This window comes from Eurypyga helias, unplaced genomic scaffold (genome assembly GCF_000690775.1).
Source record: "Eurypyga helias isolate BGI_N326 unplaced genomic scaffold, ASM69077v1 scaffold9486, whole genome shotgun sequence".
Taxonomy (NCBI): Eukaryota; Metazoa; Chordata; class Aves; order Eurypygiformes; family Eurypygidae; genus Eurypyga; species Eurypyga helias.
Genome location: NW_010255966.1, coordinates 941 through 27,711, shown reverse-complemented (window position 1 = coordinate 27,711; position 26,771 = coordinate 941). Strand labels below are relative to the sequence as shown.

Sequence of the window (26,771 nt, the reverse complement as noted above, 5' to 3'; positions counted from 1 at the left end):
CCCGCCGGGCACGAAGCTGTCGAACACCCCGCCGGTCCCTCCGCCAGCCTGGGCCGGTCCTGTGCCCGCACTCTGTCTTTGGGGAGCAGGAATCTGCTTCGTGTAGTCTTGGGCTCCAGCAGCGGCTTTAAAACCTGCAGCTTTTTTTTTTTAAAACGCCCTGGCAGCAATTGTAAATAGACGAGTTCGTGTGTGCTGTGGTGACACCAAAGTAAACAGAAGTTTTTTGCCACAGTGGGAGCGCATTCGCCGTTTCCACTATTTACTGCCATGTCAAGATTCCAGTAAGAATTTTATTTCCCCCCTCTCTGTCCTTTTGTCTGTATTCCTTAGTAGCTGGAGATGGAGAAAAAGATGCGCTGTCCCACTGCAACCTGCAGGTTTACACGTACACCTGTGATGTGGGCAAAAGAGAAAATGTCTACTCGACAGCTGAGAGAGTCCGCAAGGAGGTTGGCGAGGTGTCCGTCCTGGTTAACAATGCTGGTGTGGTCTCCGGGCACCATCTTCTGGAGTGTCCTGATGAGCTTATTGAGAGGACCATGATGGTCAACTGTCATGCACACTTCTGGGTAACTATGAAGTCCTTTTTACTGCCCTTCTTTGTCAGTTCATTTGGGGAAATTAACTGCTGTTGTTTAACTCCTGTCTCCTTGAGTTTTGCACTTGCTCCCTTTCATTTGCAGGCTCAGTACTTTGAGTTTCTTATTCTTAACTTTCTGTTCTGTTTAACAGGAATGGTGGGTATTAAAACTATTAACTAAGAGTTTTACATCACTTTCATCCTCCTAGAGTTCAGAGTTTTAAATCTTGTGCCCTTTTCTGTAGCCCTGGATATGAAATCCTTTGCAAGCATAACCTCTGAATCTGTTTGAAGGTTGTTACTGTTAATGAATGACTCCTCAGCCTTCTTCCCATAGTCTTCTGCCAGCATGTTAGCAGCTTTAAGATGCTGTTTTAATGACGAGTACAATAGCAATCTTGCACATTTCTGAAAAAAATACTTATAAAACCCCTGCTGGAAATGTTGCTTGAAATGCCTTGGAGGCAAATTGTTCCTTTTGAAGGCTGGGAGGAAAGGCGAAAAAGATCTCTCAAGAAATCAAGCCAAGAGCACATCTTCAGGAATCCTGCGTATTTTGTCTTCATAGCTTTCTCTGGGGGCTGCCAATGGAAGTAAGAAAATCTTTAATACCGTTTCTGGGGTGATACTGTCTCTGTAACTAGCAGATGCTGATCAAAGAGAACAAGCTGTGTGATCTTGCGCTTTTTGTCTGAACCTTGTTTCCTTGTGTGGTTTATTTTTAAAACCATGTTAGTGTGGAGTTACATAAATTGGAGTGTTGAAGGAGGGCATGATGCACACTCGGGTTAGCATTAGCTGTCAGACTGAGCCCATTGTTAGTATTAAAACTGTTCTTTGGTCCTTCAAATAAGGTTATGAAATACACTTGCATAACAATCAAAGGATTAAGCAATCTGAAATATACTTCAACTTAAGCCTTCTTTGGCTGGTCTTACCTTTTTCTATATTAAAATTTTGTAAAATGCCTCATCTTCAAAACTTAGAAGGGCCTCCCAAACCTTACTTTTTTTTTTTTTAAACATGGAAGTGAAATGCTGTTTCATAACCCTAAAGGAGCCCCTTCAAATCTGTGCTGTGAAACACTTAATGGCAGAGCAATCTTTTTCCGATGCATTGTAAAGCTTGCAGAGAGAGTGCTTAAACATTGGTGCACAAGATTGAGTCTAAAAGAGTCTCTAAACACACAAAGTATATTTTAAGGCAATTTGAAAAGTTCTGAGAAAGCTTGTATGGCTTCTTACAGCTAAGAGCTCTGCATGTTCCCCTTCATAAAAGTTAAATTGATGCTTAAGCAAACAGAGATGTACACTAGATTTAATGACTGTTATTGATGTGGTTTAAATGCCGAATTGACAAAGTTTCCAAGAACTCTAAATTATGACATCACCATGAATTAAAATATGGGAGGATCCTAAATTCTCCAGCTGTTCTTCCTTCAGGCCTAAGTCATACACTTATTTATAACATTGTTTCAGAGACCTTTTTAAAGCACGCTCTGTGTGTTCCCAGTCTCTTACAGTAATAGAAAACTAAATTTAGAGTCTAGTATCGCTATGATTGGGTTTCCATAACCATTTCATTCATCTCTAAATGTCACAGTGTGAGGTGACTTTAAAACTAAAAACAAAATACATATACTCCAAGAAGGAGATGTAGTTAATCTGACCTGGGGAATTTGAAATTTTGGCTTAAGCTTCTACGCAGCAGTCAACACCCTTTACATTTAATTGGGGATCTGTTCATATGTACGTTTCCTGCAGATCCTGTGTCCTGCTTTGCTTTTCCTTTTTGTTGTTGGCAAAGCTTTTTTCCTTGATTTCCCCATCATGATACCAGAAAAGGTTGGCTTGACCAACAGTGGGTGGACTTCTATTAAAACTACTAGTACTTAATTCATAAGATATCATCTGAATCAGCTGATTTGAAGCCAACTTTTTTGATGCAAGTCAATGCTGCCTTAAATAGAACAATGTGTCTAGATGTGTGAAGTCTTACACAGCTAGTCTTTTCCATGTCAGCTAAACTGGTGGTCCAAAGCAAAGCTAATACTCTGGAGCATTATGTAGGCTTTTAACTATTCTTGGAGGGTGTTTTGTCCAAAAAGCTGTAAATGGATTTTATAAAGACATGTATCTTCCATGTACAATTGCTTCAGTAGTTAAATGTCTGTGTTTTCTGGAGTTTTGTTGCAGTGTTTTTTTTTTTTTAATGTGTGACAGGGGAAATTCTTCCTCATCCTTTGATTATTAATCAAGCCTCAGTGTGCTTCTATATAAAAACTTAAAATGAGGCTCTAGTACTGTCCCCTTGAAACATCTGCAGTAAGATTGATTGCCGGCTGTCCGTGAACAATGCAGGTGATCTGAGTTTGCTTTGTGTTAGCAGCTACGATCCGAAGGCTGCCTGGCTTCTGCAGTAGGCAGTGACATGAAAGTCTGTCACTTGTTTGCTGTTGTGACTCCAACTGGGCTGTGTACCCTATCACAAATGGGCAGTCAAGAGAGCCTTAGCAGCATGCCACAGCCTAAACAGATGCTTTCCATTTTGCTGACATTCATGATTTGTATAATCCTTCCTATGAGTGTTCTATATAAACATGTCACCACTGCATCATGTAGCAATTTCCACAGCATAAAATCCACTGCAGTATTAAAAACCTGTTATTTCATGCTGTGATAACTTGAATGCTTCTGATATTGAAAACACAGGGACAAAATCCATTCCCAGTTTGAAACAAGCCAGCTCTGGTTTACTATAATTTGCAGATGCATAAAACTGCAGCAGGAGTGTAACACTATCTTTCCTGCCGGTCTATTGCAAGAGTAGTAACTTACTTGGCTGCAGTTGTCAATTACTGGAGCTGAACTTCTGCGGACTAGGAGATTTTCTTCCTGTGATATGTCAGGACTCAAGATTTGAAAAATCACAGTATAAGGTAAAGCTGTTGCTTAATTGGTTTTACACAAATACAGGAATAACAGTTTTTCTTGTGGTTTTACAATAAAGCTCAAGAAGTATCAAAATATTGTGTTTTAGACAGTGGACCTATATTTAATAAAACTATTGTACAAACTCTTATTTTGGGAACATTTGAGATTCTTGTACCTATGCTAACTTTTTTTTTAATTCTGGAAGAATAATGCTGTTGCTGGATAAGTAGGAATTATTGTATGTCAGCATAGTACCTGGGAAATCCTTCTAGATTTGGTTGTTGAATGGGATTCATGGAGGGCCAGGGGCAAGGCAATGATCAGTGTCTGAAGTTCTGTGACAGGAATGTCCTTCTGTACAGCAGGTTTTCAGTATTCAGCTCTGAGAGAACAGTGATCTGTTTCCCTGTCATGTGGATCCTCAAAAATGTTCAGCTTAAATCTCTCCTTTTAGAGGAGTTCTCTTCAATTTAACCAAAAGGGGGAAGCAAAAGCATTCAGCTCCAGCACTGTCATATTTATTTAACAAAAAAAAAAAAATCATGTAGTGAGAGACCAGGGCGCAGAGCTTGTGTACTGCTGTCTTAACTGGAGTAGGTATATTCATTCACCTACAAACTGCTTAATTTTTGAAATTATCCAGGTATATTTGTAGGATTGAACAAATCTTTTAGGTGGCATGACATTGATACAGGAATGGGTAAATACTGAGTAAAGAGGGAAATATTACTCATGTAATTAGGGCATTCATAAATAGTCTAAAACTAACTTTCTTTCCAAGGTATGTTTATGAAGAGTTACTAAATTAATTACTAATTTATGCAGTTACTGCAGTTGTCAGTCTAATTAGACTCTCAGGTCGCTAAAGCCTTGGGAAATAAATGGTTTATAGTTATCTATAATCTATTAATACTTATGTATTGTTATTCCAGTGTCTTCAAGATCCCTGTTATTCAATGAAGTTCACTTATGCTTATAGTTTTAGTTCAGATATGGGAGTACTGCACTCGGTGTGCACACTGAATCTTCTGTAGAAGAAAAGGCAAGTTAGGGTATTTGAAACTATACAAGGGTGAGCCTTTTGTGGGTTGTTGGCATAGCAGTTTGGTTTTTGTCTTCATCTCTAGGATTCTAGTACCTGTGATCAAATATGGATACAGTATTCCACTGCCAAGGCCACCTCTCTGTATTTAGCATTTTGGATGAGTGAAATTAGCTGCTTCATTTTTAAAAATTTCATGGTAATGTAACCCAAGATGCATAAGCTTACTTACAAAGTTTAATCCACAAGCTCTTAACCTTTTTTCTTTGAAAAATGAGTTGGATCGAGTTCAAGCAAAACATGTGCATGTGATCCAGAAAGTGTCATCAAAACTAACTCTTCCCTTGCAAAATGATTCCAACTACATGCCACCAGTAAATTACCGTGGACAGCACATGCGTTTCGTATACTGTGGTAGCATGCTGTGCAGTGGGTATGAAGCAAAAAGTAGTCAAGACACTTAGCTACGGAAATAGACATATTAGTTGGACTTGAAACTTATAAGTGATTTGGTATGGTTCTGTGGTTTAGATGTTCTTGGGTTTATTTATTAAGAAAATAGAGGGAATCTAACAATTGAGAAAATATCCTAGATGCATGCTCTAGAAAACTGCACTTTAACATTTTATAGAGGGATGTACTTAATACAAGTATTAGGAAATAAATGTATGTATGTATTTCTGGAGCTGAAGTGGGCACAAGACTATTGGCTCAGAGTTTTTCTCATAGATGTATTTTATTTTCTACTAGGAGCTTGTCTAGCATTGTGTCAAGTGAAGTTGCCACCAGTGTGAAATCTTCTAATTTTGCAACCTGTGTATTGCAATCTTTATTTATCTGTAATCCAGCCTTGCAGTCGCATTTTAGTTGTAGTACTAATTAAAAAAAAAAATCAGTCTTTATTGAAGGTTTTTCAATTTTCTGATTTTTTATTTTAATTAAAAAAATAAAAACCAAAACACAAACCCATTTATTTAAGTACACAGATGTCTAAGCTTTTCCTGTAGAAGGGGTCTTTTATCAGTTTCAAAGTAGATGTGAGTGAGGCTACGAATGACTCTTCAGACAATATACTCATCCAAAGAGTCAGGAAGCATAATTGAGCATGTGGGGATGGGGTGGTTGGTGGGTCTCAGTAAAAAGCCCTCTTCATTTGTGGTAATCATATGAATTCAAGCACCCATAATTAGGATTCCAGAGTGCCCACCAAAATGTAGCTGTTCCACAAGTTACTCAACTCTAGTCCTTGAAGTCTATTCAGGCTGTTCAGTCACCATTCCCATTGCCCACTCTATCTTGATGATAAACAAGTAATTACGTATCAAGGAGTGTGAAATAAACAGTTTATAGCACTTGTTTAATTAGCACCACTTCCATCAGGGCAATGGGAAAAGCGTATCAAAGATCCTTTGAATGTGTTGCTTGCAACACCAACTTTCCTGCATGTGTTTCTGTGCTACAGCGTCTTGCTTGCATGGTGTGGAGAACACTGACCTCTTGTTCAAACATTCATGCATTTCCCTTCTTTCTCTTTAATAGTGTAAAGTATTTGATTTTCATCTTCATTAGTTAACAAATCTGAAATGACTATTCAGAATGTTTTCCTTAAACCACTTCAGTTACACCCAAGCTTTTGTGGAGACTAATCTCAGGCATACTTTGGAAATGAATTTGCTGTGTAATTTGAAAGGTGCATGGAAACTTGGACTCTCAAACAACAGATAATAGAGATTTGCAGATTGTGACCGACCCATGGATTGGATTGTGGCTTGTAGATCAATGTCCAAGATGGTAGCATAAGGTGTCACTAGCCAGTTGCTTCCATGCACTAAACTATCTGAAGCTTGAAGAGTGTAGGTGAAAACAGTAATATATTTCACAGAAAATCAATGTGAAAGTCCCATTAAGGAAGGTTGTCTTGAAGAGAATGTGCCAAGACACCTCAAAGGACTTGAAATTTATTTGAAGTATTAATCAGTTACTAATGGCTTGCAATTGTCCAGCCTTCTAAAATAAAGCTGGAGTTGCAGTATGGCTTGCAGGGGTAAGGTGCTTGGGATAATCTCCTGTGACTTTTTTCTGAGGGTCGGAGACTTGTCAGCAAACCCTATGAATGCTTTCAGAATCACTAATCTGCTCTGAAGAAATGGTCTTGGATGAGTGATCAGTGCAATGATTAAATTCCTCCTTCTTCTGGAATGAGGTAGATCGGCTGAATAAGCAAAAACATCTGCAGTGGCTTATATCTGATATTGTGTTAATTGTGAAGGACTTGAGGGGGGACAGGAATACCTTGAATGGTCCTTGGTAGTGTGGTGCCTAACCTCGGTAGATCCGGAGAGAGTGGCTCTTCAGTGTTTTGGTGAAATACTTGGTCTAAAAAATCATGTATCCTGGGCTCCATCGGGAGAAGTGTGGCCAGCAGCTCGAGGGAGGGGAGTCTCCCCCTCTACTCTGCTCTGGTGAGACCCCACCTGCAGTACTGCATCCAGCTGTGGAACCCACAACATCGGAAGGATATAGACTGGTTGGAGCGAGTCCAGAGGAGGCCACGGAGATGCTCAGAGGGCTGGAGCACCTCTGCTATGGGGACAGGCTGAGAGAGTTGGGCTTGTTCAGCCTGGAGAAGAGAAGGCTCCGGGGAGACCTTATCGCACCTTCCAGTACCTGAAGGGGCAACAAGGAAGCTGGGAGGGACTTTTTACAAGGGCCTGTAGTGACAGGACAAGGGGGAACGGGTTTAAATTGAAAGTGGGGAGGTTTAGATTAGATATCAGGAAAAAGTTCTTCACAGAAAGGGTGGTGAGGCACTGGGACAGGTTGCCCAGAGAAGCTGTGGATGCCCCATCCCTGGGAGTGTTCAAGGCCAGGCTGGATGAGGCTTTGAGCAACCTGGTCTAGTGGAAGGTGTCCCTGCCCATGGCAGGGAGGTTGGAACTAGATGGTCTTTAAGGCCCCTTCCAACCCAAACCGTTCTATGTGTATGCTTTTCCTGTCCTGGGGAGGTTAGCAGAGCAGTGGAGTTAAAAGTTCTAGATTCCTGTACTTGGAAGTAACATCGGCTTTTATTTTATGGAAAGCAGCTAAGTCAATGAGGTCTTATGCTGTTTCCTTTCTGTAATAACCACGTGACTATAGCATGCCTTGAGAAGACAGGCATGTTCATGTGCTCAGCTGTGGAGAAAAGCAATTCTAATTATGACGTTGTTAAGTGTCCTGCTAACCCAGTGTTTGCATCAGTTCCCGAGACCTGCCTTAACTGATCTGTGTGGGTGAGCAATGCTTTTCTGTAGCTCTCAGTGTCATCAATTACTCTGACTAGACAGGTTGAGGGAAGATTAATGTTGTGTTTTCTAGCACCATCCCTGCCATTTTAGCACTGCACTTTTAAAATCTTTTTCTACTTTATCAGCTGTGAAGTATTATTCTTTCCCAGTGCTTCTCGTGCTTTGATTTTGCTTCTGGATCCTTTTGCAGGGGAGGGGACGTTTTTGTTATGTATCTCTAGTACTAAACCTTTCCACAGTCCTCGGTATTTAAAAGCCATAGCATCACTCTATTAATAAACCTTGCTCCCTGACCTTTGAGGTTTTCTGGCTATTCACACTGATGGTAAAACTGAGTTATTGATACCTGCCTGTCTTTTGTAGAATGTGGTAGAGGTCTTGCAGCAAGGCCAGTCTGAAGCTGATTTACATGTGATGCTAAGTTCTTTTACCTGTGATCACAGGCTTCTTAGTCTGTTTAAAAAAAGACAGTCTTTCAAAATATAGTTACACGTGGATGAATAGGCACAGACTGGTGAAATCTGTTTCTGAGGTTTTAGTTTGAAAGAAGATATGTCACAATGCAGGGAGAGATTTACATCTGTGCTTACACTTCTGAATGAACGCTTTGTTCTTGTAAACAATTATATTAGTATAATGATTTATATGTCAGTCAAATTAACACTTGACACAAGTGAGTTATCACAATTGGGATGGGAGGCCATGGTAGGCCAAGGGATGCCGGAACAGCTGCGGAGCTGAGGTGGCTGCCTTGGTGTGAGCCTTTTGAAATTCAAGTTTGTTTGGCTGTTGAATTCTACACCTAAACGTGCCCTGGTGCTGGTCACTTCTGCCATCTGTTTGAACTTGTGTGACAGCTTCTCAAATACTCCGCTTTCAGCATTGGTTTGAGAAAATGCTTGAGTATGTGCTTAAAAGTAACTTGTCCAAACTTTCTGTTGACTTAAAATGAACCTTCAAGGCAGCCTAGTGGTAGCAAGCTGTCACTAGGGATCACCCCTTGAATCCGCATCTTACCTTGCACTAATTGTGGTCTTCATCTGATCCTTGGGTGAGCCCATTCAGCTCACCAACCCGTCCGGAAGGCAGGGAGAACAGCTGTCCATTTTCTTGGCCAAGTTGATTAGTTTTTCTAATTAGAGACTAAAATCACCTCATCAACATTTTAGACTTGGACTAGCCACTGTGCATTGGCAAAAGGAGGAGAAGGTGTAGGATAAAACCACGTAGCTGTGAACAGGACCTCTGTGGCTGTCTACTGAAACCTCATTCTTGGAGAGATTTTCAGGAATAGGATTTACAAGCTCTAAATATTTAAGTAGTCATAAATGGTTCCAAGCTGTAGCAAATCTACCACCAGCATAACAGTCTGAATCTGACAACTCAACTTGTAAAGAGATTGCAGTATTTTAATTACACAGTCTTTAAAATCCTTAGATAAAGGTAAGATAGTTCTTTGAACACATCAAATAACGTTGTGTTAACAGCTCTAGCTTATCTGCCTTGCAACAATGCTACGATTGCTGTTGTGTACCGTCAAGAGCAATGATCTCTGTGCCTACTGCGCTGTCTAACTTCTCTGGAAATCGGCTGTTTGAATGTAGAAAAACCAGACCGAGCCATGTTTCAGCTTGTGGGAAATGAACATAGTTTCCACAGGCAGGCAAAAGAAGAAAATATGTCTTTGAAAACTCACCCCTTAAGAAAGTGAGCAGTTTGCTGGTGTTTGGTTAAAATGCCTGTGAAAGTAGAATCTTTGAAGATTGTATTAATCACTGGTTTGGTCACTGTATTAGCTGGATTTTTTTTGTCATTTTAACCTTTGTTGGCTTATGAAGCGAAAGTTTACCAGCTAAGACTATTTGTTTTCTGTAGACTCTTTTGGGAGGGTGGGGAGAAATATGAAACAAAACCAACTTGTTTTTTAAAAAAAAACCTCTAAGCTCCATGCTTTTTAAAAATGTTACTTCTTATTCAGTGAGTTACTTCACAAGAAGTTTGAGCCTTCTAGGGTCTTACTGTTTCCTAAACAAACTTTGAAGCTGAATTTCCATTCAACTATAGTATCTTTCTGTTTCTAGTGAGTAACACTGTTAAGGGAAAAGGGAAGCTTTCCTTCTTAGCTTGTTCCTCTTGTGAGATACTGAGTTATGGCATAATCACTTTCCTTTTCATATAGTAATTGATTCAAAACAATGACTTAGTGACTGAGTTGGGAAGGATGAGTAAAGTGACTCAGCTTTCATCTGCATGCAAGTTAGTACTATAGCAATTGCAGTGCTATGGGAGGTACTGGTCTTAAGGTAGTCAGTCTTTTTCGGTTTAGCGACTTCTTGAGAAGTCAGTTACATAAATTGTAAAACATGAATGATGACTTCATATTTTCCGTTAAGTAGTTCTGACAGTACTGTTCTCTAGTAATTTTTTGGAAACATGCAGACTAAAATACCTAGTTTTACTAAATATTCCAGAGGATGACTAAGCTTATGGCAAGCTGGAGAAAAATGTGTATTTAAAAGTTGGATTGTGTTCTTGTTCACTGAACAGAATATGCTGAGCTCTTATCTAATACTTGTTCTAAAATGAATTTGTTATGTGGATTTTTCACTGACTCAGGGGCATGTTTTCATTTTTGTCAAGATTATCAAATAGCTGGCAATAAATAACTGCTCTCCAAATGGTTGGACATTTGCTGCAAACTTGTGCTAATGAAGGTGAGGGACTAATGTGTTTGTTACACTAATGTCAACATAGCTCTGAAACACTACAAATCCTTTGACACTGCCATTTGTCAGTATATAAACAAAGTAGAATTTCTAGTCGCTTGACTTCAACAGGGCTTAAACCAGATTTTGTGGAAAAGAGTAGCCAAGTGTTTCCTTGTTGTGTCACTTGGCCAGCAAGCTGTAAAGTAGTTTCAAATCTGACATTTAAATAAATGCAAGTTAGGTCATCTTTACCGATAGATCTGCTGTGGAAGAATAAAGTTTGGTGGTGCCGCCTACTGGGATTGTAACTAAAGTTCCTGAATTTACAGGATTGTAACTGGGCTGTCACAGCCATGTTGGAGCTCTGTGTTAGTCTTGGGCATACGGAAGGTTCAAAGGCTGACATGGTAGATGTGAGCAGAAGGATTCACTTTCTTTGAACTGCATGTTACTTTTCAGTGGCTACTGCCAATAACACTTTAAATTGAATAGTATTTGTGGTTTGGTAGCTATGATAGACAGAGCATAATGAGATTAATTTTGTGGAGAATAAATATCTACTGGTCTAATAAGATGCCTTTGGGCAGGAGGGAAGAGGTCAGCTTTGGAGCATGAGTACTTTGAAAGCTTCAGTTCTCATGCTTGGTTATGCCTTAAATTTGTGCCGGCTGAAGGAGTCAGCACATACACATTCCCAAGTTTCACTTCAGTCTAGACTTGTATCTTGCTTGTTTTGCAGCATAAGGCAGAGTAAACACATAGTTGGGCCTCCAACAGCCCTCTTACCATGCTGTCTTACCTACTGCTAATCCTTCTCAGCTTTTAGATTAGTTTGGCATTTGAAATCCGCAACAAACATCACTGGCAATTTATGTTCTGCACTTTTACACTGCTTAAGCAGAGATGCTGTCTTTCTCCCTGTTCATTGTTACCTGTCAAGAGTACAATATGCTTGCTCTATCCAAGCTTTAAAAGCCATGAAAATTCAAAGCAGGCAGAATTGCCTGTGAGGGCTCAGAGTACCCTCAAGAAGCTGGCAAGTGAATGTCATTACTGGAGAGCATCTAATAGCTTGAAGGGTGGGCATCATTAGTTTTTGAAAACAGTATGGTGTGTGTATGTTCTGGACACAGCTGAAAATATGTTAATTCCACGAGAAATTCTTCTAGGTGCTCTGCACTGCTTCATTGGACCCTCTCTCCAGCTGAAAGGACTTGAGACCAAAGGAGAAGGAGAAATGGAAGTAGAACAGATGCTGTTTCAGACAGAGCAGGATAATTTATTACAGGCAAGAACTCCTGTAGGTGAAATAGAGGAGAGATGTGGAAGAGGAATCGGAATCCTTTCCAGTTCGGATTCTGTGTTGATAAACTTGCAGTTAACACAGGGACAAATACTGCAAGGTCTCTGCTGGCTTATGTACTTCCTCTGTGAAAGGAAGAGGAATGGGCTGTTGAGCAGGGAGTTGGTACACTGAAGTAGAGAATTACAGAATGGTAGGGATGGAAAGGGACCCGTGGATGTCATCAGGCCCACCCCCCCTGCTCAAGCAGGGCCACATGAAGCCAGTGACCCAGGACTGTGTCCAGATGTCTTTTGAATATCTCCAGGGATAGAGATTTCCACAGCCTCTCTGGGCAACCTGTGAGAAGGGCCTTCATTTTTCATAGCCATATGAAATCAGAAATCTGCAAAAACTGGAGGGAAGAGATCTAAGTGTACAGTCAGTGATTTAAACAGTGATATATGCTGCTACATGTGTATGAAGCAGTTATACATCAACCAAGCAGTATCTGCAAGTACAGATGAAAGTAGACAGGTTGGTGTGCACGTATGGTATGTATATACAAGGCAGCTAGATGAAATGTCTGGTGGCATGTAGTCATTAGAAAGACCAGGCACTTTACAGGTCAGGTCTGACGTCTGAGGGTGGAATTAATTTTAAAAGCATGTAAATCTCAAATCTCTTTCCTCTTGGGAAGAAAGAATATAAAAGTTGTCAGGTGCAGAAAGGTGGAGATGGCATACCCATAACGTAAAGTTGCTAACTGCCACTTGCTGGTATAGAAATGATAAGAGTAGTTCAGCTCGAATAGCTGAGCTTCTTCATGGTTGGAAAGTTTATAAAGTAGTGGCCTCTCTGAACAGAAATTCAATGATCTTAAGGAGAAATCGGAGCCACCTTTGTTCGTGTTTTATGTACCTGAACCCCTGCCCCAAGTAAAGGTGCACTCAAAATCTAGAGTGATGCAATCGTGGGGAATGCAGAAAAGCTTTATGTAAGGCAACAGGGAGTTTGATTAGGGGCAGACCACTGTAAAACTTAGGTAATGATACCTTTCCCACTTGGACTCTCAAGAAGAAAGTTTCTTGAGCAGGAATTGTATTATTTAGGTAACATTCTTGAGTACTTAACCTACACTTCAGATGAGAGGGAGAACAAAGCTGTTTTCTACTCCAGTCTTGGTTACCCACTTTGGAGTAAGATCACAGGAAATGAAGCCCTTAAAGGAAGGGGAGGGGGAGACAATGTAGGGGCACGATAAGGCAACAGTAACAAAAGTTTCTGTTGCAATGTCCTTCCCTAAGCACTTTTCATATCCCGCTCTCTGTAGACACAACCCTTTTTTAACTAAGCCCTTAACAAACTATACAAAAGGCAATTTAGCCAGGCAATGTTCACTCGCCCTAGGTATGGCATAATTAGCTCTAGTAGTAAAGAGTGGAAATCAATGATTAATGTTTGAGAGATAACTAGTGGTATTAGTTTCCTGTGATTTTTTTCTTTTTTTTAAATAGCATCACTTATCTTACCTTTACTGTCTACCCATTGTAAACAGTTTTGTGGCACTAAGTTCTGAATAAGGAAGCTACTTAATTCGGTTTCAGCTTTCTTCCGATTTACTCAATGTGAGTTGACTCCATGTAACAGGAACCACTACAATAACTGAACCATTCACAGGAAATAGTGGTGATTATCAGTTTTGAAAATGGAAGAAATTTTGTAACTGGACCCTAAATACTACATATGCTAAACAGGGCAGTAATGTAAATATGGAGTGTAGCATACTTGTTCTTTAGCAAATGGCATGACAGATGTTTGTTACTACTAACAAACCCACTTACAAATTTCAGTTAAATAAGATTTAACCTAGTTTTGTACAAATTTGGTACTTCCCAGCTGATTAAATATGTATGTTGAGAAGCAGGGGATTTTATGTGTATGTATCGGTCATGAAGATGAAGAAAACAGGAACATTAATTACTAACGTGAATTAATAATTATTTAAAAACAGGTGATTCAAGTAATAGCTTATGTTTTTACTAGGCTGAGACTTCATATACTACAAAGCAGTATTTTGTGCAGAGTTGGAGAGAGAAAGGATGCTTATTTCTTTGGAAATCAAATACAGTTTTAAATTGATGTTGCTTTTCATTGTGACTTAATTCTTCAGGGTATTTATTTTGTTACCTTCACCTCTTAACCTGAGTAGATCTTATCTGTAGTTTCACTCTGCAAATGTAGGATATCCAAAGTATTTGGGTGGGTTGGGGGGGGGTGACTGCTTCCTTGTTACTCATCACTATAGACTCCTGTTTAAGTCTATCTTGTTCTTTCATGAGCTTCTGGTTGCAAGGCAACTGTAACATTATTACTGTGCATGTATGTTAAGCATTAACTGCTGTTGCAGTTCAATATTAAAGGAATCCCCATGGCCTCAAAACAGTGGATTTTTATGTGAAGGACAAATAAAGCTTTAGTGAGAAATTGAAGGTTGTGTTGCCTGCCAGGAGGTAAATAACTAAGGGACTCCCTTCGAAATGAAATATTGGAAGGTCTAGCTTCTTTGTTTGGAACGCAGGGCCTGTTCAAGGCACACTTGAGGGCAGTCCTTGAATACTTTCCTTTTATGTTTTTTTAATACAGCTGCCTATGGAAGGTTGGCTTGAGGACATCATGTGTATCTCCTGATGCGTTTTGCACTGAAAGGATCGGGGTAGACCCATCAACAATCCAGAGAAATCTGTGACTTTCTTTTTTAATTCATTACTTTAGCAAGACTGGATAATTCTGGCATATTTTTCATCATTGTTTCTTGAGAATAGAAACTGAAGATCAAAAATACCACTAATGTCCAGAGCTATTCAAATATTTACTTAGACAGTGGCTAATTGTCCAGAAGGGGCCCAGCACTTCTTGAAAACAGTCAGCGGAGACATCTGAGCTCCTTTAAATCACAGCTTTGGTCCCTTCTGTTAGCAAGGTCAACAGTAGTTGTAGACTTCTGTCTACCTTCTGGATTCAGCCCATTACTGGCAGAGCCGTGTCCTTTGCGCCGTGCAGTCTCTCTAGTGTTCAGCTCGTGACTTGGTATTTTCATGTAGTTTTAGCAGAGTTACTAATCTCACCTTAACCTAATATTTCAGAGATGCACGTATAATGGAATTTAAGAAGGATGTGGAGATAATACGGAACAAATAGTTGAGGTGGTAGTGCAAATGACGAGTAATTGCTCTCAGTTCTCATTGGAACCAAAGAAGAGCTAGAAGGAAAACAAACAGTTAAATCCAGGCTTGTAACCGCATGCTTTGGTGCATGAGAAGGCATTTTGGATATTATAGCTTCTAACTTGAATAAATTCTCCTTTGAGAGTTATACAGTTCTAGATTGTATTTTTTCAAGGCCTCTTCTAAAACTATTTGGTGACAGCTTTTACTGTAATCCTCTAAGTTTTACCCTGTGTTTATAAAATGTATTTAATGTGGTTATCTTCTGAAATGAGCTGTGCTCTATGGCTGTAGCTGAACATAACTTCAGTATATTTACTGATAAGCTTGTTGTGTTGTTTTTTTTTTTCCTGCCTATTTCTTTCCCTTTTAACATACAGTAGTGTATTAGTGCTATACTACCCGGTTTGGACAAACTCACTCTAAAACAAGGCTGCTGCAGCCTGTCTGCAGAAGGGTTAGAGGTGCTATTTTGTCAGACCTTCATGCGTTCCCTCGCAGTTGCTGGAATGGAAAGAGAAACTGGGGCATGTGGAAATCTCTGGATTTCATTCTGTGATGGAGTAAGTGGCCACGTGTTGTCCTGCACAGGAGTAGGAGAACCTGTATTGTGTCCTGTTGCGGTCTGTGAAGAAGAACGGGAAGAAAAGAAGGCTGATGCTGATGGGAGGGGAGAGGATATAATCTGTATATTAGGCAAAAACTTGGAACAACATTTTCTTATCACCTGCTCCATTGCTTCACAACAGTAGTTACAGGATTAGCTAACATGCATAGCGGCAGCCTTCTATGATCTCTGGTACCGTAGTTCCCAGAGTCGTCTGGATGAGTCTTTGACTAATCACACCAATTTTTGCTTCTTGGGTATGGCTGAAGAGTGTTTAATATGAAGATGAAACAATACATTTACCCAAATGTTGCAACATTTACACTGTCCTGCCACTGTCCAGCTGTCCTGGCAGTCGGGAACAGCTGTGACTTGGGAGGAAATATCTTATCTGTTACACCAGTACACCAGTGTTGTGGGTAACTATAGCGATGGAAAAACTTACCTGTTTTGATCAACTCCAGAAAAATAACCATGCTCCACCCTCCTTACCTGAAGGGGCTCTGTAGAAAATGAGGTATTCCTTTGGCATAAAGGAATTTCTGCCTTACAGTAAAGCAGCTTGTTTATACCATCAAAATAGTTTAAAAGAGCTGTTGAAAATTGATGGAAGGCGTAAAGTATGAAAAAAATTACTGTATTGAAAAACAGAAGCTTGAAGGACCTTACGTGCTGGTACCTGCTTTATTTCTTTCTTTGCTCTAAAAACAACTCTAAACACGAGGTAACACATACTTTTCCACTTTGGTGTGCTTTCTGCGTTCAGTATTCATTGTCTTGAGCTGCATACAGCTGACATTGTTTTCTGTGGATGCTTGCTTTCTACTTTAAGAATAATTAATCCAAAATTTAATTAAAAAAATCACTTTCCCAAACACAGTATTTCTTCATATTCTCATTTGCTGTATTTAGACTAATTTGTCTTGACATTGCAGCTGTGCTGTTCTTTGTGTTGCACAATCTTTTGAGTTTTGTTTCATTAAGAATGGAACTAAAGAATTTGGGGAAGGGGAGGGAAGAAGTGCTAGACTGTTAGAAGTTAATTTGCCGTAAACCAAAATGTTGAGAACAGATTACGAAAGCTATGAAGTGACATGTAAACGCTTGTTCAGTTTCACACTTGTGAGAAATAAGTCATTAAAGCTGTGTGCACATGAAATAGATGTTTGGTTACAGCTACTGGGAATAGTTTGTTCTTACTGGTGTATTCAGAAGCATAGGGTAAAATGCTTAGAAGATTAGGAATTGATCTCTAGGCTCCAAAAAATTTAAAGGAAAAACTAGCTCAAAAAACTAGCTCTACTCTCTGTTCAGGGCAGCTTCATATGTATCTATCCTACTTAATTGCTATATCTAAATTATGCTGCAGGTTAGAAGACTCATGTTTGCGCGATGATTTTGGGGGGTTTAATTTTTTTTTTCCTAAAAAGAAAGAAAAAAACTAATTCAGAGTGAGGAGGATGCTTAACTCAAATTTCTTCATGTTGAACACTGCATAACTTCCCCGATTCCTCACCCTGATGCATCACAACGCAATTCCTTTCATCTACTATATTTTACTTACTGGTTTCTTCTAAGTGTTGAAAAGTATGTTATGTTTGTCATTAATAAAAGACCCAGCTGTGACTTTAAATACTTAAATGTTTTAAATATCTTCCTCTGCAGCTGTGAGAGGTAAAACTGAAACCTAAAGGATCAAACCAGAAAGCAGATAGTTTGGTTAAATCACTTGAGTTGATTTGAATCATTTTGGGGGCCTGGTTCATGACCTCTAATGCCATGGACAATACCACATTTCTTGCTTGGTATCTTCTAATACCTTTTTTTTTTTTTTAATGGAGGATTAGCATGTCCATGGATCACCTCGGGAGACTAATGTGGGCTGTGCTACCTGTTCAGACAAACTCCAGATGGGAAGGCCACCCAGGAGGCATCTTGCCCCTGAACCGGTCGAACTCTTAACTAGTTTCTCAGCAGCACAAGCAGCACACAGAAGACTTCAGGTCTGGTAGGCAGATGTAGCTAAAGCTGAAAGAAACTAGAAACAAGAAACTAGGTTGATCTGGTTTATGTAACAGGCAGAAAAACTGGGACCCAGGGTATGGAGGAAGTTGCTTTGATCAAGGAAGTGGCTGTGCCAGAAGCTCAGTAAGAACACTGATTTATTTGAGGATTGCTTATACCACGAAAGAGAATAACTTCACTTTGGGATTGTTTTTCCCAGCAAGAGGAGGCTGGGAGGAGCAGTGGGCAAGCCTTTACTGTGAGGCTGGAAATGCATCCCCCCCATAGGGTGTGTCTGCCTCTGACAGGGCTTGTTTTCAAGGGCTGACTCCCAGCTGTTGCGCAGGGCTGGAGGATGGCAGCAATGGGGATGACTTTCTCTGTCACCCATTTAGCTGAGATGTTGATAGTTGACTGCTAAGTTTTGTACATATGCTTGTTGTGCTATCTTTATGGGCTGCCTCACTTCAGGTTTTAAAGGGATTTGTGGGATGATATCCCATGACAAAGTACAGGAGCCTGCTGTGAGGAGGCAGTTTCGGAACACTAAGGTCTCACGCAAAGATTTCCATGAATTGCCAATTGTCTTCAGAGCAGAGTGGCTGTCCTTTTTCCTATGTGGCCATAGATGGCCTTTTACAAGATGACTTATGTGAAGTGACTGTAGTTCTGCTGCTGGGAGTTGTTCGCTCTGCACTTGAATTGCTGAAGATGTCACCCAAAAGTGTCTCCAGCGGGGTTTATTCATCACGTGCCAATTTCCTCTTGGTTGAAAATGGGTTACTTTAGCCACAGGCTCTGAGAACCCAGTCTTTGTAATCTTCATGCTTTGAAGGAGTGTAGCATGGTTGAGTGGACTTTCTGAAATTCACTGCTTTGCAGTTGCCCTGGTTATTTCTCACGTATGTATACATGCCTGTGAAAATTCTCCTTTTCTTCAGACATAGATAAATATAGACATTTATGGACATGTTGTTATAGTTCATCATATTCAAAACAAACAAGCAAAACCCCAAATCCCCAGTGTCATAATAAAGATAATAGAAAACCCAGTCCAACAAAACTTGGTGCACTTGCCTGTTTATTTCTTAGAAGAAAACAGTGATTCGAGCTTTGAAAGTGGTAGGAAAAAAACCCCTTTTACCACTTTTTCCCCTTATTTCTCTCCCCCAAGACAAACTCCAAGGCGAGTGCCCCTTCATTTCTGTAGTTGCTGCGGTTTGTAGCCAAAGCTCCAGTCTTCATTATCAAGCTTTCTGGCAGTGCGAGGTGGCAATCAGTCATTCTGATGTGATGTGGACAGATAACTGAAACCTAAGTGGAAACTGCTGACGGAGCTGACTAATGCTCCGGAGGGGAGTAAATTGTTAGCAGGACTGAGTAGGGAGCATGGATCTGTTACAGGGATGGCCTGGAAGCTCAGGGCTAGTGTCCACACTGTCAGCGTTGGGGTGTGTAAGGCAGGCTGCAGATAAATAACACGCTGTGAAACTTCAGGGCCATCGGAGCGAAGCCTCTTGCGTTTTCAGATGTGCTGCCCTGCGATGACTGGGCTTTGTTGCCACGCAACGTGGAAGAGAGGCTGAAACTTTGTGTGCCTGGCACAGATTAGTTTAACAGGGAACTAAATTCTTGTCCGAGGCTCTATATAAGAGGTTTAGAGATCCCTGCCATGAGGAAAGAAACAAATGCAAGGCAGCTTGCTCTCAGATTATTTTCTTATAATTAGCTTCGTTATGCAGTTATGACAGAATCTAGGAGTTGTATGAATCAACAGTAGAAAAGGCAAGGAGTCAGGAGGTCTGTTAATCTTCTATCATCTGCCAGCTGTCCAGTGAAAACAGTCTTTTGTGTGGTGTTAGGAGGTCTGGATTAGTCATTTAACACCTGCAGGCAAAAATGTTGTACAAGAACATGTGAAAATCATTAGAGCAAAACTGTCCTGACGTCTGCGATTGGAAAATGCAGACAGCATAAGAATGGAATTAGATGGATTCAGCTGTAGCTTGCACATCTTTTTAAGAATGCAGCTGAAACGACTCAGACCAACAATTAAGCAAGTAGCAAATACTTAAGGGGCATTTGCGTGCTCTTGAGTTTGGCTCGAAATTATGTGGGAAGACCAGGTTTCTGGGAGGATTAAGCCATGGTATGGAGTAAATTAGAATAATAGTTCTGTCATGGATAGATTTATATATTTACTAGGCATGTTTGTGATTAAAAGCATTGTCTTTGTCAATTTAAAAGTGATCTCGTACAGTACACTGACAACCTAGAAGCTGAAAATCATAACAACACATGCCATTTTACAACTTCACTGATTTTTTTAACATATATGGTGCTCTGCTTAATACTTACGTTAAAAAGGGAAGTGTTGAGTCAGCTTCAAAAAACAGATATGACAGAGGTAGGTATCCTAGCAGAGCTGATCTCCTAGCAAATGCCTTTTAAAGGTGCTAACTCTGACTAGGATTTTTAAACAGAAACAACCTCTGTTATAATCAAAGCATAAAAATTGGAGGTGAAAATCAAAGTTTCATCTCGAGACTTGCTTTTGGTTTATTTCTTTTGGTTTATTTTGAAACTCTTAAAGAATTGGTAATAAAAATGTATGTCGTATTTTTGTTTGAGGAATGCTAATGAATACAAATAAAGATGGAAAGTAATTTGGACTAGTAGATGTTTACTGGTTTTTATATGTAAAAAGTAACATCAGCAAAAGTTCTGTCTCCAGTATTTCTTTTAATGTTAAATGCCCAAGATGATAAATTAATTGGGTAAAACTAACCATATCTAACTTCCAAAACATGCTGTCAATAATTAGAACTGATAATCGGCACTGGTCTTAACACAGATGTGCTAGATGGCTTAATTAAACACTTTGCATTCCTTTTTCTGTCTTCTAAAAAAATGTGACTTCCATTTTAGGGTCAAATTATCTCTTTCTGATAACTAGTATCTTGCAGAAAAATAAACATGTCTGAGCTCAATTGATCCTTTAACCTTAGGATTTCTGGAGATATAATCCTTGCTGCCTTGCTGTCTGAATTCACAAACAAGCTGTAGATTTTCTATGGGCATTTTTTAAAAACTCAGAAGTTCAAAACCTGTACATTAATCTTCTAAATTCTTGATAATAAACTGAGATAGAAGTTTTGAACACTTATCACTAATGTCATATGTTTATGATGTGTTGGGTTGGTTTGTTTGTTTGTTTTTTCACTTTGTAGACCACTAAAGCATTCCTTCCGAAGATGCTGGAAATGAATCATGGACACATTGTGACAGTTGCAAGTTCCTTGGGATTGTTCAGTACTGCTGGAGTGGAGGTTTGTTAGCCTATAATTAACAATAAATTTGGCACTTCTCACTTAGGATAAGCTTTTTTGTATTATCAGCTAGAGAAAATAAACTCAAATCTCCAAAGATACTTGGGAGCTGTGGTGCCAAGTACCATATCAGCACGTGACTCCCTGTGGGTGGGATCCACGGGACTCGGGCAGCCACCATATTATTCACCTACTTTGCATGTGGACTTGCCACTTTGAATGAAAGCCTAGGACAGCTAAGGATTTCAAAATGCTAAACAATCTTTGAATTACCTGATAAATTTAGGAACCTGAAAGGTGGTCACCTGCCTTCTCCTGTCAGGGTTGTCAGGGCTAAGCTTGAAGCCAAAAGCAAGGATTTTCCAAAGCAGTGTTTTCTGCTTCTGTGAGGAAGTGGCTGCCAATCTTCGTTCCAGAATATATGTCTCACCTGCTTTACTAGGCTCCCAGTTATACACGTTATGTTGTCTAGTTGCTAGCAGCTGTTTGAGAACACCAGTTTGTGAGACTTTGTTTGGTACATAAAACCAGGTTATGATTAGAGCCTATTATCTTGCTTTTTGGGTCTTTAGCACAAACACAGGTGTAAACAAAAAGCATTCAGTCAGTGAAAATGAATTAATGTGTTTAACAGAACAATGGACATACTACCCTATAAGCACAGGCTTCTTTGCATATAGGTAAGGCTCAGTCCAGGACGTTAATCTTAGTGGTACATAAAAGAAATGAATGAAGCTGGTGTAACTTAAGGCTTTGTAGAATATTTACTGTTTTGAGAAAACTACAAAGAATTTTCTAGACTGTGGGTGTGACCGCCAGCGGATGTTTCCAGAGGTGGAAACATCCAATGGAAAACAAATGCTACTATTCTTTTAATGTTGCTGAACATAGTATTTTAGTGAGATATACAAGCTATATCATCTTCTGAAAACTAAATAGAAGAATTCAACGCAAATCTCCATTCTATCTTCTGTTGAAAATAACCTTAAAAATAGAGCATTTAAGACTTTTACACCTATGCCTTACCAACTCTTCCAGCTTTTTCAAATTTGACCCAAGGTAATATTAGGTATCCCGATCCTTTGTCGTAACATTTAACGTTAAGCAAACTGGTAATCAGAGTACCTTGCCATGTGAGCCTGCCTGATTTAAAGACTTGAATCCAAGGTAATATCCTCCTACATTCAGCTTTCCTGCTTTCATGATTCTGTATTAATTACCTTAAAAGTAAAGTGATAAATGAGTTGATACGATGCTCTATTCTGTGGGTGCCTTTTGTTGCTTTGAAAAATCTGTGCAGAATCACCTCAGATGTGCTTTGTCTTTGAACGTGATTCATATCTGTCCTTTTTAAGTTGCTTTTTCTCTTTTTTTTTTTTTTTGGTCTCGTTCATTGCCAACACAGGATTATTGTGCCAGCAAATTTGGAGCTGTAGGCTTCCATGAGTCTTTGAGCCATGAATTAAAGGCTGCTGAAAAGGATGGAATCAAAACAACTTTAGTCTGCCCTTATCTTGTAGATACAGGAATGTTCAGAGGGTGCAGGATCAGGTAAGTAAAATTCCCCTTCTGCCCTGTGTTTGTACTATCATAAATGTACTTAAGGTAACTGAACTGTTACCATAAAAATATTGAAGTAAGTATTCTTTCTGATTTAATGTATGTTAGTGTTAGACTCAAAAAAAGACTTTCTGAATTCATTGAGTCTCTTCTGTCCTTTTGTACTTAGGCAACACAAGTTTTGAGCTATAGTCTTTGTAACTGAACAGTGAATATAAAAAAATTGAAGTCTTTGTCCTTGCTGAGACATTCCAAAGAAAGTGAGTTAATGAACTCTTCACTGAGGGTCCTTCCTGTGTCTTAGTCATCTGTCTTAAATATTTCAGAAAAGAAATTGAGCCTTTCCTTCCGCCCTTGAAACCAGAATACTGTGTGAAGCAGGCTATGAGAGCTATCCTTACAGACCAGCCAATGATCTGCACGCCTCGCCTCATGTATATGGTCACCTTCATGAAAAGGTAAGAGCTGAAATGCCAGTTCATTGGCCATACAATCTACAGAATACTAACGGAATACATGACCATGTCCACTTTTGGATATAAAGCAGTCCCACCCACACGGGTCATAGGTGCTGTTTTGTTTGAATTTCTAAGGCTCTTCCTTTCCTGACTGTAGGTTGCTTGCTTGGGAAGCTCCATAAAACTGAGATCCTATGTATTGTGCATCTGTTTTTTTACCCTTCTGGTATCTTCCGTCCTCCTTATATTCCTATTTTCTTTTCAACAGACTTTTTTTTCCATTGTTTGAGTTCCTCCTTAGGAATGGGACATGAGGCAGCTTCCAGCAAAGGAACCTGTAGCTATTTGTGTCTAGAACCAGTGTGTAGGAGGCCCTGCCTGCAGATTCTCTAGGACTTGCAGAAATATGGTAGATAAACTGAAAATCTGCACATTCAGAACCCATTTTCAGAGTCTAAGTTTGGCAGAGGGGCTGTTTAAAGGAATTACCTCCTTTTCCTGTCTAACACACTACAGTTTTGGATGGAACTCTGCTTAATATGTAACCAGGCTGACATTTTAATGATGCAGGGTAATACCAGAGTTGACTCAATTCCACTGATGCAACATTACTTGAGATACTGAACAGCTTCACAGCTGTCTCTTTTTTTGAAAATCAGTAGTGTGTGGGAGGAAACTTTAAAATATAGTGTTGTCTTATTTTCTTGCTGCGAGGGATGGTTAAAACTCAGAACCTTGGAGATTTTTATTCCACTTGCAAGGCAGTGGTTCTCCTCTGCCGCAAGTCTGTTACGGTGGACAGGCTCACCACAGACTAGAGGAGCCTTCACTGCTCACCTCTTTCCTGGAAGAGAGTATATATGTCTCTTCTACCAACAAATCAAGGCCATTGTCAGCATCTTTAAGAACTAGCTTCTTCAACCAGAAGCTCCGTGTGCTTCAGTGCTCTCTACACAAGCAGTGCCTTATATTGCAGCAGTCACTTCAAAGGCCCTTTGGGTTGCCTTGCAGTTCAACACTTTAGCTTCCAACAGGGAGATCAAAGCCTTCTGCATAATCCATGCCCCAGGCAAGCTGCACTTAGATCAAAGGCCTTCCACTGGCTACTGCAGGAGCAGGACTGCTGGCTGCAAGGACACCTGTACGAGTGACATCTACTTCTCAGTGCTTCAGTGGTCATTGCTCCGAATGGCTAGATTCTGCGCACTGCTTTCCACTGGATAGGTGTCTGCTGCTATTTCCAGGGGCTGCGAAAATCCCATCTTAGACCTTCACTACAGCCCCCAAGTGCTATGCTTGAAATAAAAGTCATATTTTGTGGATGTGGGAAGGAGGGCGGGGTCTGTAACCAGGTATCTATCTGTCACATAGTCACCTCTTGGAATTTTATCTGGAGGAGGAAAAAGGAAATTGCTCTCTTTACTTCAGACCTCTCTTTTTGAGGATGGATGATTGAGTTTAGAATATAAGTCAAGGTTGTTAGACATCTGGTGATCAAAGAATGGCATTAACTAACACTAATCCCACATTAAAGAATATCTTAAATGTCTCATGACCTCTGCTGATGTGGCTTTGAGCAGATGCTTTGCTTTTAGTAGGCCTTCTGTGATGCCCTTGTCACCACCCCTCCTCCTTTAAAGCAAGCTATCACACTGCTTGTGAAGAAACAGCAGGAAATCTGGTCTAAGCTGCAGGCATGTGAATAAGTAGCCTCTTCCTCCTTTGCTTGCCTGTGTGGTTGGGATTCTAGAATTTCTATTTTCTCTGTATGTATCCCTGAGAAATAAAAAATCCTTTAAGTCTGTTAGGATGCCTCTCCGACAGCTAGTATGTTGCTTTTAAGGAACCCAAGTACATAGTGTAGGCAGAGGCTTTGTTCTGTGCTGTCTCCTAACAGTTTTACAACCTCTTTTTTTCGCAGTATTCTGCCCTTTGAAGCAGTCGTATGCATGTACCGGTTTTTGGGAGCAGACAAGTGTATGTACCCTTTCATCGCTCAAAGGAAACAGGCTACAAACAACAATGAGGCAAAAAATGGAATTTAACAGCGTTTTGGATGGACTAACATTTCGAGGTGAACACGATAACATTACGTGACTGAATTGGAAGTGCACTTGCATCTAACGGGTGCAAATGTCAACATCTTACTGCGGCATTCTCTTGGGTCCTAAACCTGTGTATTGAACTCTCAAAAATCAGTGGGTTTTTCTTATATACTGTAAATAAAACTGACTAGAGTACTTGGAAAATGTGATAGGTAAGCAAAGTGAATTTACAGTGTAGCTGCCACCGCTGTCCTTTAGAACGTCACTGTATGTACAGTAAAGTAGTCATACTACTTGTAGGGATGCACTGTGTGATATCTCTTCCTCAGCCTGCCAAGGTTTCCAAGAGCTGTCTCCAACTAGAAGATGCAATGTTTCAGAAGTTGTTTGTCCTTCCCTATGTTATTTGGGAAGGGGGAGGGAGGGAAATCTTGAGATTTTAGCTACTGCTCATGACCTTTTAGCAAATTCAGGGAGAGTTTCTGAATGCATCTCTTCACTTGTTTGCTCGAGCTCTCTAAAGGACACATGGCCAAATTGTGGTGTAATTCTCTGCTGTAGCAATTGTGTGTGTTCTATTTAAACAAAAACAAAGAAATTTGTAAATCTCTGCCGATTCAAAGGCGAGTGAATGTCTCAAATACTCTCAGAGCAAACTTGTACTGGGCATCTGGGTCTTTTTTAGGAATGCAGTCAGTGATTTGAACTGACTTTTTTGAAGTCACTTGGTTTGAAATATGCTCTGTTCTGTTTCCCTCTATATGTCAGAGTCCAATCTAACACTACGGACTACATATTTCTTTTCTTCCTCCTCATTCTTACTTCCAACAGAGTTCTCCCACCCCCCCGAGGAAGCTGTTGTATTAAATTTCTGTAACTGGACTTGTGCCTAAAAGACAAAGCAACTCAGCTGAGATACAAACTGTTTATGTAAGTGCTGGTCATATGCCAATTATTAGCAAAGGAAAAACAGAATAACGCCTGATGCAACTCTACACGCGGAATATGGAAGGGTGTAAAGATTTTTTTTTTTTGAGTTGTACTCACATTGTAGAACAGCAAATGACGTTTTTACAGTATTTTTTGTAAAGCGAACAATTTTGTGCCTTGAATAATTTGGTAACCTGTATTAGTGATGCATTGTAAAAGTGAACTTCTACCTCTGTATCTTAATGTATACCATCCACTTGTAAACTACTATTGGACAAATTGTGATTACTTTTTTAGAATGTCTTGTTAAATAGTGACCAATGCCTGTGGTTATTAAAGTGAGCCACCTTTTCCTTAAAACAGCGGTTGCAATGCTTCCTTGAAAGACTAAACTCATGCAAGCTACTTGTGCCTGTTCCGTAACTCTCTGATATCAGAACAGTTCAAATATTTATTGCTCGGTTCTTGTGTCCACTTTGTCGGTTGAATGGTTTACAGTGTAATCTCCTAAACCTACCAGGTAAGTACTGTGAAATTAGGCTTTAGGAGCTGAGAGTTTTCTCTAGTTTCTAAACGCATCGATGAAGTAACTGGTCAAAGAGCTTCTGGAGAACATTAATTTTGGTTTTCTATGGAGCTTGATTTAGATTCATATAAAAATGACCTGGTGTGGCTACATTTTTAATTAATTAAAAAGTAAATATAGTTTCAGTACAGCTGCAATTATTACTATATATATATATCATACATATCTGTGTGGAGAATAGTGTTGTTAA

General features: G+C 39.8%; 1 protein-coding gene across 1 annotated transcript; it reads left to right on the top strand.

Moving 5' to 3' along the window:
- Window positions 1–333: 333 nt before the first annotated feature.
- On the top strand, window positions 334–26,357 carry RDH10 (retinol dehydrogenase 10 (all-trans); the record flags this gene model as incomplete). The annotated part of the gene is made up of 5 exons (XM_010153500.1): window positions 334–572; window positions 20,904–21,002; window positions 22,408–22,553; window positions 22,889–23,020; window positions 24,942–26,357. Coding segments are annotated over 5 exons (740 nt in total), but the record flags the coding sequence as incomplete, so codon positions are not given.
- Between the last annotated feature and the right edge of the window lie 414 nt (window positions 26,358–26,771).